This window comes from Archocentrus centrarchus, chromosome 5 (genome assembly GCF_007364275.1).
Source record: "Archocentrus centrarchus isolate MPI-CPG fArcCen1 chromosome 5, fArcCen1, whole genome shotgun sequence".
In the NCBI taxonomy this organism is placed as follows: domain Eukaryota; kingdom Metazoa; phylum Chordata; class Actinopteri; order Cichliformes; family Cichlidae; genus Archocentrus; species Archocentrus centrarchus.
The window spans coordinates 29,656,473-29,668,993 of NC_044350.1; the positions used below are offsets into that span (position 1 = coordinate 29,656,473).

The following is a 12,521-nucleotide window of genomic DNA, read 5'->3' on the forward strand; positions in this document are numbered from 1 at the left end:
TCAAACCTAAGAACACTGTACCAGCTATCAAGCATGGTGGTGGTAGTATTATGCTGTGGGGCTGTTTTGCTGCCAGTGGTACATGTACATTGCAATGGTACATTGGAATATTGGAGGAGGAGAACTATCTCTGGACTCTTCAAGATTGCCTCAAATTAACAGCTAGATGATTGAAACTTGGGCACATTTGGGTGTTCCAGCAGGACAATGATCCCAAACACATATCAAAACTGGTTTTGGAATAGATAAAGCAGGCTAATGTTAAGCTTCTGGAATGGCCTTACCAAAGCCAGGGAAAAAAAACAAAAAAACGTGACATGTGACTGCAGGAGACCTGAGTCACATGACCTCAGTTTGTCACTAGCAGAGTAACTAAACTGTTTCTTTGCTCACTTTGAGACACCTCATGACCACCCATCTGCTCCAACCCTGACTTTCTATTGCACGGCACTGAACAGGAGCGGTCCTCCAATCTCATTGTACATCCTATATAATGACAATGAAGGCATTCTATTCTATTTTAAATTCATTCTGCCAAGAAGCGTGTTCAAATATCCAACGAGAATTATGCGGGTGGTGCGGGTGGAGAGGCTAGCGATGTTAGCTGTTGTTAGCACTAGCTGTAACCGGGTTAGCTCAGAGGAGCAGCCAAAAAAAAGAATTTGAACACAATGCCTTCTTCTTCTTGAGGTTTTATTGGCGGTTGCAAAGACAATGCCTTTATTTGGCAGAACTTAAGACCGTTCAATGCCAGGTCTTCACGGCACTACATCAGCTCGTCATACATGACAGTAAAATGTAGTTAGCAACCTGCATCAGCTTGTTACAAGATAGAGTCCACTCCAAGATATCAGCTGGGAAAGGTACTAGAGGCATTCACTGGCATGGTCTTTAGTCCAGTATACCAGTGTTAATTTTGTTGACGAAATATATTCATCATAGTTTTCGTCAATTACCCCTTTTTTTCATGACGAAAACGAGAGGATAACTAAATAAAAACTACCTAAAAGGATAAAAACGATGACGAAATTAACTGACACTTTCGTCAACCAGGGACGACATCCAATCAGAACTTATTTAATTTTCTGAAAGGGCGGGATAAATTAGGAAACAGGCAGGTAGCAAGAAAGAAGTGGAGACATGGAGAAAAACACTTGTGTCCCATCTGGGCTCATAACATCAAAAGAGGGAAAACAAGCAAACATTTTTAAATTTCACCATTTTTTTTTTTGTAGTTGACATGTGTGTCCTCTAGAGGCCAAGAGGTTTGCTATTGAATGGACAGAGCGGGCCACAGCAAGCAGTTACTTCGCAGCAAAGTGAATCTGTTATGAACTAGTGTGGTCTACACTTGCTCTTCTTCGATTGGTTGACTGCAGTGCCTGAGAAAACCGGATGGGAGGGCATTGCATAATTTAAGAAAATTGCGTTTTAAACACAGTCATATCTGTCACAGAACGAAAAATGTCGTTTTTCCGCCGCTCAGCATGATGCATTCAAAACGCCGTAAATTCCGTCATTCTGGCCGGATTTTCGCCGACTTTTATGGCATTTTTTCATAATTTCTTTATTAAACACATTGGAAGTGGCGATATATGGCCGATTCGGCTTGCCATACTTTCAGGCTTTCATGAGGAAAATACGCGCGCGGAGCTGAATTCTAGCCCGTGAAGAAACTGACTTTTGACCGTTTGGGCGGAGCCTAATGTGACTTGTCACTTTGATGGATAGTTCAGGTTACCGAGTTACACCGTGGCAGCACCGTAAGAGCTGTTTTAAACCGGATTTGCTCACAATCTGGAGATTAAAGTTTCCAGAATTAACTATCAGTAGTTATTGTTTCCTGTCAAGTGACTTATTGCATAATACAATCTTTTTAATGTGATTAAAAACGTGAAATAATTTTGGGTATGTACCGTATGTATTTGTATAAATATGTATCCCAGGGTTAATGTGCTGGAAAATATTGAAAATGGACCTTGAAAGTGCTTGGCCTAAGCCATTTTTTTTTTTTTTTTTAGGGTTTTCAGAAAAGACAAAAAAAACTCAACGAAAAATAGAAATTACATGATTTAGGCAAAAATAAAACTTTCACTAATAATGACTTAGGGCGTTATTTTAACAAGGTGATGATATGAACCCTGTACAAGTTATGCTACATCAATTTATTCTGCACTATCCACTTTGCTGCTGTAATAAATACATTTCCCATTTACAGGACTAAAAAGGTTTTCACATCTATGAAATGTGTAATAACATTTTCAGTTCCCACTAAACAACAAAAAAATAATAAACCAACAGTCTACAAATATAGCCATTTTATTAATGACTTGGAAAAAAGCTTAACAACACAAGGGATACATGCATGCAGGGAAGTTATGAGCTATTATCCTCCTTTTTCTTATTCACAACACACAGTTCTTACAGTTTGGTACTGAATACAGAAGTGAAGCAATAAAAATCAATTTATGTATATGCTCGCTTACACACATACACGCACACACGCGCACGCACGCACACACACACACACACACACACACACCTCAAAATGACATTTTTTCCTTAGTATGACTTGAATACTAACAGTAATTTATTCTCAACTTGGCACCTGCAGGCCTAATCTTTTCCAGGGGGTATATCTGTTTAAATAACCAAATATAAATTATTGGTAATAATAAAGAATGAAATCATATAAACGATAAATACGGATAAAAGTTCAGATTTGGATGCAGTAGTGCATGACCGAAGTTTAATTTAATCCTGGGACAAAAGCCAGCAGCCTTAACTTCTGCGTTTTACAATGTAATATCATTAGTAAGCTTTTGAACTTTTAAACCTACTTTTAAACCTAAAACTGACACCATTTTCACTCCTCCAAAACACTGATCTTTGATTTGAGATTAGGAATGTGTGATGCCAGCACCTACAGAGTAAATGAGGAACATGTTTTTTAAAAAACAAAAACAAACAAACAAAAAAAAACATAACAAAACTGAAGTCACTACGTGGCTCTAGTTTTACAGTATGCTCGATGTTCCTACACTTTCCCGAGATGGCAGCTTCACCGGTAACACTAACGGAGCTTTTCTACATATGGTGATTAAAAAAATTAAATTCAGAAACTCTCAAAATACAGTTAACTGGTAGGATAATGTTCTTATTCTACAATTAAAAAAAAAAAAAAAAAAAAAACCTACGGCCCCATTAAAGAGGGAGAAAACAATGATATAAAGAGAGAGCACTGAAACTAAAGCGGCAGACTGCTGCATATTCAGCCCAGTTTGTGGAAGGTGCTCCTGGGTTCAGTATTTCCCTCTCTTAGACTTGCGAGCAGACTGCTTGCTGCTCTTGGCCCCCTTTTTCACTGCAGGCTCTGCGGGGGATTCCTCCTCGGGCTCAGGTCGTTTGGATCCACCTTTGGTCGCTTGCTTTTTAGGTGCAGGCGCCTCCGGGGGCGACTCTTCGGCCTTAGAGCGCTTGGAACCGCTCCTTGTTGTCTCCTTCGTGGCTACGGGCTCCTCGGGGGACGACTCCCTGGACACAGGTCGCTTGGACCCCCTTTTGTTTAGCTTTTTCACAGCTGGTGTTTTGGGCTTTTTTGCAGGGGCACCTCTCTTGACAGGCGTGGCTTTAGATGGCGATTCTGATTCCTTCTTAGAAGCCGACTGCTTCTTTACTGACCTTTTGGCTGAAGACACTGCTTTCTTGGCTGGAGACTTCTTTGCGAGCGGACGTCCTCTGCCTTTAGCTTTTGACTGACTGGAGCTCGGAGATTTCTTGGGTGGAGGAGGACGGCGAGCCTTGGGTGGAGGCCTCTTTTGAGATTTCCTAAGAGTTATTTTAACAAAGAAAAATGAGCATAATTATGTATTTCAGTTCAAGATTAGTGTGCCTTTGATTTTTATTTATTTTCAAAATCATACTCCACTTGTTACTGCTAATCATTGTGGGTTGGAGAGCTGTCATTACAAAAGAGTGGATTGGTATATACAGTGGTAGCCATTTTTAAACATTATACTAAAACCAAGAGTCAAGGTGCAACAGGTATATGCACCTCTTAGGGGGTGGGGCTTCATCCTCAGACTCTTCCTCTTCTTCTGACTCTTCCTCTTCTTCATCTGAAGATTCAACTGTTCGCCTTCGCTTAGCTGGAGGGGCAGCATCTTTCTTTGGAACTTCTTTGAACTTGTCTGGGTACAAGATGGTGGGACTAAAGGAAAAAAAAGAAGAAATGATTTGACATCAAGACAAGGCAGGCAGAAAAAAGAAGCACAGGAGCTGCACAGACAAAGCTCCACTATCAGGCTGAGTATTAGAACAACACTGTCCAAATGTAAGTGAAATACCTCGGGTAGAAAGGAAATGACAACTGGTAGGTCCCATTGAAGCCGTGACCGGTAATCTGCTCCATCCATCCGAGCACTTTACACTTCGTCAGGGTCCTCCTTAGATTGGCCACTAAAGGAACAACAAGAGTTCTGTTAGTGACGCCATTGTTGTTGTAAAGAAAGTTTTCATGTCACATTATAAAATAATTAAAAATGAAGCCCTGCAGTTTGACACCAACTCCATCACCCTGAACTGCAGCTGGTGACCATAGTTCTCAAGGTGATATGCAGAAGATGATGAGCTTGGCTCAGTTCTCCACCTGGAGAACACATGAACTACTGTCGACAGCTGCAGTTCATGGAAAAGGAGTTTAAAACCACCCGACTTCGAGACGAGAGGCTTTACAGAGAGACGGCTGAACAATACGGAGAACCGCCACAGCAGCGACCTGCTGGAATGGAAACGGGAAGTGCTGGGGCTACCAGCAAATGAACTTTCAAAATAAGAGTGAGGGGACAGTTTACTAGCAAAAAATAAATAAATAAATCAGTGCAGATGACCAAAGGGCTCAGTCTAAAAAGACATGATGCATCTTTGCATTTCTTTGCACCAGTTGTAATTAATCTATATTTGAATCCAAACATGAGGATTCAAATAAGTGAGTAACACCTGAACTGTGATTGTTGCACAGTTCAGGTGTTACTCACATACATAAGACCATAGCCAAGGTTTGAAATGCTTGGAAAGGGGTTACCTCCTGTATTTCCATTGGCTTTAGGAGGACTTGTGTTAGGTTTAATGAGGAAATAAGTTGCAGTTTTAGATGATGCAGCATGTGCAGATAAGGCAACCTTCCCATGTCCAGCTGACGCAGTCAGCTTCGGCAATCCTGTTAAGGCGAGCGAGAAAGAGAGAGAGAGTCTTACCTAACTGGTACTCCTTTCTGTCCTTGTTGGCGTCTAATAGGTATCGTCGTAGAGTTGTTGTGCTGCAGGTTTTAGGTTCATTCATGGCTGTGATAGCTGCGGTGATGGCGTCCTCCAAGGTTCCACCCTTCAGCAGGACCTTGTTGCCAGTGCGCTTCAGCTGTCGGGTATAAGTATTTTAGAAAGCAAGGTCTGCTGCCCTCTGACGTACAAAGAAACAACCTGTCATTTACGTCTAAGCAAAAGTATAGCTGCCTGAGCTGGCAGACTGACTGGCTCTGTGGTCCTGTCCTGTATGCGGCGCAGAAACAAAGCAGTCACTGAAATGTTTAGGTGTTAATAGCAGGCGGCAACTGCTACATGAAATTAGATGCTGATTAAAAAAAGCAGACATCATGTAGGAATTGGTCTGCTAACGAAACGCAACAAGAGGTTTTTTGCTGTTAACAGAACACATGCCATTTTAGTTCAATGAGGCCAACTTTTCTTCAACAAAATCTAAACCTCTGTGTCGTCACAGACAATTTTAACACGCGTCGCTCCTTTGGGAGCAAAAACAAAAAAAGTTAAGATGTTTACCTGAAAAGTCCCTCTTGCTCCTTTCCCAGTGATTTGCTCCAGCTGTCCTTTTTCAACAGCTCTCACCAGGGCAGACTTCAAGACTTCTGGCCTAAGAAATAAATGATCAATATATTCTTCAGTTTACACTGACTTGTTGCTCCATCATGTGGTACACAGTGGTACTGCATTAAAGTACAGCTTGGCCTTCATTTATCTTCAGCTTACATCTTTTACACACAATAGATGGATATTTTAGATGGCCAAAGCAGTTTTTAATTCACATCCTGTTGAAAGCTTTAATTCAAGTAGTTTAAAACCTTTAAAAAAAATTCATAGCAAGTACTTTTGGCTGCAAATTGGTTCCAGTTTAAAAAGTTTTTAAACCTTCTTTAATAAAGGACCACACTTGCCAAAGTTTCTTTAATCCATACATTGTAAAGGCAGACTGACGTAGCCAATGTGTTGTCACCCACTGGTTAATTAAAACCTTAAAGTTTAACCATTAAACCTTCAGGTTTAACCTTTCCATCTTGATGTTTTGAACCAGGATATGACAAGCTAGGACCTGACAAGAAATTTAGGGTCCTTGGATGTTCATACAACTTTTCAGTGACAAAGTAAAGCTGGGATTATATTTTCTGTATCCATGAGCCCACTGGAGTCCAAGTGATGTCAATTTTGTCATCAGACGTTGAGTGCAAAGCTCTGTGTGGATGTCTGTGGGCCTGCCTGCTTTTTTGTGATTGTGCGACCTCGTCAGTGGAGAATTTACATTACAATGCAACAACTGCTAATGCACCACAGGCAGCAGGCTTCAAAGAAGTATAATAGGAATGACTACACAGCTGAAGGTCCCCAGCCGGCTGTGTCCGAGTATAATCAAGGCCTATCTTCATTTTTGACTCTGATAAAGACCATAATTTACTAAATGAACATAAACTCATCAGTAAAGTTGTCTTCCGAGATCACAGATTTACCCAAGTTGATAAAGTCTCTCAGACATTTCTAAATAACTGCACATTCCAAGATCAAGTACAAGTTATTCGAATGTGTCGCCACTTTGCCAAGGTCCTGAAAAAGACCCAAAGTGCCACCTTCAGATGAGAGGAAATTGGTTAGGATGTTCAGGAACAACCCAGAAACCAAAAATGCTCACCCTGCCATGAACTGGATATTGCTGAAACACCAGCATCACTGTCCACAGTGAAGCGAGTTTTACATCATCATTGACTGAGAAGGTGCCGACCAAGGAAGAAGCCCCTGTTCCAAAATCAAAACCTACAAGCTTGCAGCTGCCCACACGAACAAGCCAAACGCCGTCTGAAGAAAACCTTCGTGGTCAGACAAGACAAAGACTGAGTTTGGCCACAATGATGTTTGTTTGCAGGAATAAAAGTGAGGCATTCAAACCGAAGAACACTGTACCAACTGCCAAGCATGGTGGTGGTAGCGTCATGCTCTGGAGCCACTTTGCTGCAGGTACTGATACAATGGAAAAAGTGGATGGAATAATGAAGGAGGACTACCTCCAGATTCACCTCAAATCCACAGCAAGACAATTGAAACTTGGACATGCCTGGGTGTTTCCAACAGGACAACGAGCCCAAATACACATCAAAACTGGTTTTGTACTGGTTAGCATTAAGCTTCAGGAATGGCGTTCCCAAAGAAGTTGAGTCTGTGCCAGGAAACCAACCACTTTAAATTAGCTCTGGCAGTTCTATCAAGAAGAATGGTCAAATATCCAGCCAGAATTATGCCAGAAGCTTGGCGAGAACTACCAAAAACATCTGGTCAAGTTGCAACTTGCTAAGGGACATTTAACCAAATATTAGTGGGGGTGTATGCATATATTTGAGCCTATATGCACACTTTAGATCCTGTGTGGGTTGGAGAAAATCCAAAATAAATTCAAATTTTTGCACCCAATTTGTGTTTTTTTAAAAGTCATTAAAGATGGATGCTGTGCAATCATTCCACCACGGAAAAAGAACCGTTCAAATAAATCATTAAAAGCCCCAAATTACCATAACAATCATGCCCACGCCCAGTATATGTAAACTTCTGACCCCAACGGCATCTCCATCTTTTATCGATCCTTCCGTCCCATTTCATAAATAAAATAAACGATTCAATAATAAAGAGCATTTTTCTCTCCGGGCTCGAATGTCTGCCGATTGAAACAACATTCAACTGGGGAAAAGATGTTGCGCTGCACCTGTTTTCGATGTTAAAGCTGGGAAAATGCTGCTCCAGGTACTTCTTGATCAGGTTGTAGGAGGCCTCTTTGGGCTCACAGAGCCGAGTGATGATGAGAGGAAGAGCGTCTCCCAGAGATTCCTGCTTCAGAGCAGCTTTCTAAAACACCACCCATTTACAGACATGACAATTACAACCAAACACATCCCAGTCTCATAGGGAAAAATGGGGAAAAGGAAAAAAGTTGACACTACATGTTCTTCCCATACAAACACACACTTTACCTTATTTTAAAAAAGATGCTTAAATCTCCTTCAAAGTTGTCTCCTTGTGCACATCTGGACTGCTTCCAGTGCAGCTGCCATTTTAAAGATCGCACCCTGGAAGTCTCCGACCACTTGTAATTGTAAGTCTGTGATTTTTACCATAGACTTCAAACTTGACAGCTTTCAAATCAGTAATGCTTACTACTTTTTCTTTTTTTTTTTCTTCTTAAAAAAAAAGACATTCTTAGTCATGCAGTCATAAGTTATGGACCAAAAACTTATCCTTCTCAGTCAGTGTTGATCTCAGGTAATCTCCTGTGGCTTCGATGGGAGAACGCCTTAATCCTCAACTGTGGCACATGCCAGCGTGCTGATGTTTGCTTGATCACTGGATTTTGGGGGGGGGGGTTTGGACCCAACTTGCAACTTTGTCCTCTTCCACAATTTAAAATTTAAATTGAACAATTCCCATTATGACACAATGGAGGAGATCCAGGATGCAACAACAATGAGCAAGTGCTCAGATCAGGGCTTCTACAGAGCAAGTGGAAAAACAGCAGCTGCACTGGAAGTGCTGCAGAGGAGGACCAGGAGATGACCTTGAAGGTGTGGTCACCTGTTCATGATTAAAACCTTTGTTTTCTCTACCAAGTGTGCTGTATATAAACTATAAAGAATAGAGCAAATATCATGACTTAGATGATCAATAGCACTCATATACCATTTGTACAGAACTATGCTGCTACAGCTGGCTGCTTGGGTCAACTTTAAGACTCGAACCATGGGGAAACTCTTAACATTCAACCCTAAGAAATACCTAGCACCTATAAAGATCACTAATTAGGACTGAGCACGTGTGTTGTTGTGACGTACCTTAGAGAGGGGAGTCTGCTTCCCAATGGTAAAGGTTCCTGAAAGACCTTTACCCTTCAGCTGTGTGAGATAAAATTAAAATAAGAGTAAGTAGACTTGACAAGTTTCTACATGTTATTCCATAAAAACAACAAATTCTTGAGGAAACAGAAAACTAAACAAACAGACACACACACACCCCGATTACATCTGCCAGTTTCTTGGCTTCTTCACCTGTTTAATGGTTCCCTTCTCCAAATGTTTCTTCATCGCCTTCTTGATGAGAAACTTCTTCCTGTCGAGCTCCATCCCTGGGTATTTTTTCACGATATATTTCATGACAGATTGATACGAAACCCCAGACCTGTCATTGCAAGACTACAAAGGAAATGAACACAGACACGCATTTAAAAAGGAAAATAAATAATCGAGAGCGCGGTTGTGTTGAGAGATTTACAGTGTTGGCACACACCGTGATAGCTTCAATGAGGATGTTATCCACTTTGTTCTGAGTGCCGGCAAAGTTGGTAACAGGGACCTTTTTGCTTGCAGTGACACTAGCCCACGCAGGAATCGTCCGTTTCACCTTCTTGACTTTAGACTTCTCGTACTTGTAGCCATCCTTCAACCTGTCGCCAAAAGCAGCAAGACACAAATTCAGTCACGATGGCTGATTCTTTAGAAGCGATATTTCACTGTGATCTTTACCACCCTTATCTTTATCACATCCTCACCTTAATAGGAGAACATAGCAGTGTGTTGCGCACTGTCCAGCCGCGCAGTCCTTGCATTTGTCACTTTGTCCGTTTGTCACCGACGGGAAAGACAAAATGAAGTTTGAGAACATCTGTCTTAATGACCACCATGGTAATTTGACCCTGACTGAATTGCAGTGTTAATGATCAAATGTGCAAAAAAAGTAAAGGTCTGCTTTGTCGAGGTCTGGGAGAAGAAGAGGAGGAGGACCAAAACTATAAGTTACAAAATCTTTTACACCTACATTGGGGGGGGGGGGGGGGGGGGGGTCTATAAATGCTTGTGCTTGTGTCCAGCCCAAATGAAAACGATCATCTAGAGCTAAACTGCTAAATTTTATCGGTGGGCAAAACAAACACCGCTCATTCTCCTATTTTTTAAAATACGGACTGGGGCGTTATAAAATCCACAGACTGTCGCGATGCCAATGTCCTCTCCTCCTGGACTCCTCCGAGACTGCGGTCACATCTGTCTGACAGCTATGATACAGGGAATGAATGTGGATGTGACAGGTCACATCTTTTAGAAATGCAACACTGCAACCACGAGAGGAGCAGTCTGCGGTTATCCAGCAGAGGTAAGGATAATATAAACAGATAAAAGTGCTATCAAAGTGAAATATCGCACTGTTTACACTTGCAGACTATCTCTCTTGTGAAACTCACTCTTTCTTCTCTTTCCCATCTCCTTCCTTCTCCGCTGCCGCGCCGTTGGCCTTTTCGCTGTTCTCCGCGGACGCAGTCTTGCCCGCAGCGCTGCCCTGGTCGCCCTCGGCAGTCGCGGTCGATGATGCAGCCTGCTCCTCGTCAGCAGCAGGTGACTCCTCTGAAGAGGCTTCAGGTTCTGCATTAAAAAAAGCATTAAAAAATGCTTTTATTTGTATTGATAATGTAAAGCAGATGTTAATAAACTTAAAGGATGAGCAAATATCTTTAAAGTTAACAACAGTTATACCAAAAACCTTTTAAACATTGCTGGAAAAAATAAATAAATAAAAACAAGCCAGAGTTTTGCTTGTTCTTTGTTAAAAGAAATAAACTGAGGTGTATGCTGAACACACATTGCAGCTGTGTGGCTCGTAACAGCACTCAGATCACAGAAAAACCTGATGGTGCGTTTGCAGGGGTGCAGGCGAAGGATGAACTCGGCCTCACCTTTCTCTGCTGCAGCGGAGGGGGCCTTCTCCTGGGTCGGAGTCGCTGCTGCTCGGCGAATCGGCATCACAGGAGATTTATCTGAAGGATCAGCAGCACAAAAGTCATTTGAGTTCCTGGATGAGTGGAAAACCATTTTTTTTAAACAAACAATATTTAATTAAGAATAGCCAAAAAGACATTTAAACTTCCATAAGTACATTTTAATAACAATATTGTGCCTGTAGTTCAGTGCCAGGGACAAATATTTATCTGGCAAATTAAAAAAAAAAAAAAAAAAAGTGCTATGAAGCCTCAAAAAGGTTGGAAATATGTTATCAGCCAACCTGACATTTTATAAATCAATGCAAGTCTACAATTTATTAATTATGGAACCCCTAGATTTGATTTATTTTACAATCAATATTTGGGATTCAAGGTGTATTGCGAAAGGTGTAGGTTTGAGTTGTTATAACAACAGTTTCAGGTAATAATTTCAGATAATGTTTCAGATAAATAAACAAAACATGGTAATTTATCTTCAGTTTGAGTTCTTAACAGTAATAAATCCAATGAAAATGTGCACAATTATTTCCCTTATGCGGCTCAAAGTGTATTCATAAATATAAATTCAGGTTTTGCTTGTTGGAGTGTGACTGTGTGTTTAACTGGTTTGAGGCCCATTTTGTGTATGCACAGGGTTAAAGCTGACGCTGGTGCCAAACCCCCCTCCATTCATTGAGGCCTTTTATGCTCCAACTGAAGAAAAGCTGCAGTTTGCATTTCGTGAAACGCAGCGCACCTACAAGGCACCGCAAAGCTGTCCCGCTGACGCGCCAGCCTCTGCCAACAGATTTCCATCACGTCCGCAGGAGCCAGAGGACGAGGTGCCAGAATTTTTCAGCAGTTTTCGCCATTTTGTCCGTTGGTTTATACACACAGTAATGGCGTCTCACAAGGCAGATGAAATTCATTCCAGCTGCACAACGTGAAAAAAACACCGGCCAGCGGCTCCTTCCCGCACCGCATCCGTGCAACTGCATGTTTAGCAAACAATTTCTGTACATACAAACCAAACTTACCTTTTACGTGTCGGGAAAACGGAAACACTTTAGGCTAAATTTCTGCACGATCCTTTATTCCGATTCCTCTGTTTACGAGCCCCGCCCCGTTAGGACTGCTGGTAGCGTGCTGCGTCACGACGCACGGCGAAGGATTCCCACCGTCGCGGCCCCCCAAGACAAAATAAAATAAACTAAACAAGAAAGAAGAAAAACTACCGTGATGACTGCCTAATAAATAAATTACTACCAATAAAAACAACCGGCCACCCAAATGAAAAAGAAAAATTAACAAAAAAAAAAAAAAAATTTTTACAAAACATGAAACAAACGGTTATGGTTGTTAAAAAAAAAAAAAAAAAACACACACACACACACACACCACCAAATAAAAACAAAATCTGGAAAGAAAAAAGAAAACGGAAAAACCTGTCTAAA

The 12,521-nt window shown here is 41.4% G+C and overlaps 1 protein-coding gene across 2 annotated transcripts; it reads right to left on the bottom strand.

Annotated features, from left to right (window-relative positions):
• Positions 1 to 2,303: 2,303 nt before the first annotated feature.
• Positions 2,304 to 12,225, bottom strand: hp1bp3 (heterochromatin protein 1, binding protein 3). 2 transcript variants are annotated; one of them, XM_030730102.1, is made up of 13 exons: positions 12,105 to 12,225; positions 11,044 to 11,124; positions 10,555 to 10,732; positions 9,868 to 9,930; positions 9,606 to 9,762; positions 9,368 to 9,511; positions 9,155 to 9,214; positions 8,035 to 8,174; positions 5,835 to 5,925; positions 5,256 to 5,415; positions 4,347 to 4,458; positions 4,055 to 4,210; positions 2,304 to 3,828 (listed from the first exon to the last, which is right to left on the bottom strand). In XM_030730102.1, the coding sequence occupies exons 2-13, from the start codon at positions 11,108 to 11,110 to the stop codon at positions 3,303 to 3,305; spliced, it is 1,854 nt and encodes a 617-aa protein (XP_030585962.1). In that variant the 5' UTR covers positions 11,111 to 11,124; positions 12,105 to 12,225; the 3' UTR covers positions 2,304 to 3,302. The 2 variants fall into 2 exon arrangements, with proteins under 2 accessions (XP_030585962.1, XP_030585964.1); XM_030730104.1 differs by lacking the exon at positions 9,868 to 9,930.
• Positions 12,226 to 12,521: the final 296 nt, after the last annotated feature.

Bases quoted from the DNA above. Each gene is read 5' to 3' on its own strand.
- hp1bp3 (XM_030730102.1), bottom strand. From the start codon at position 11,110: ATGCCGATTCGCCGAGCAGCAGCGACTCCGACCCAGGAGAAGGCCCCC. The intron at 9,215-9,367 runs GTGAAGAAGCCA...TATCTCACACAG, and splicing joins AGAAGGGAACCATTAAACAG to CTGAAGGGTAAAGGTCTTTC. The intron at 3,829-4,054 runs GTGCATATACCT...AATAACTCTTAG, and splicing joins GAAGCCCCACCCCCTAAGAG to GAAATCTCAAAAGAGGCCTC.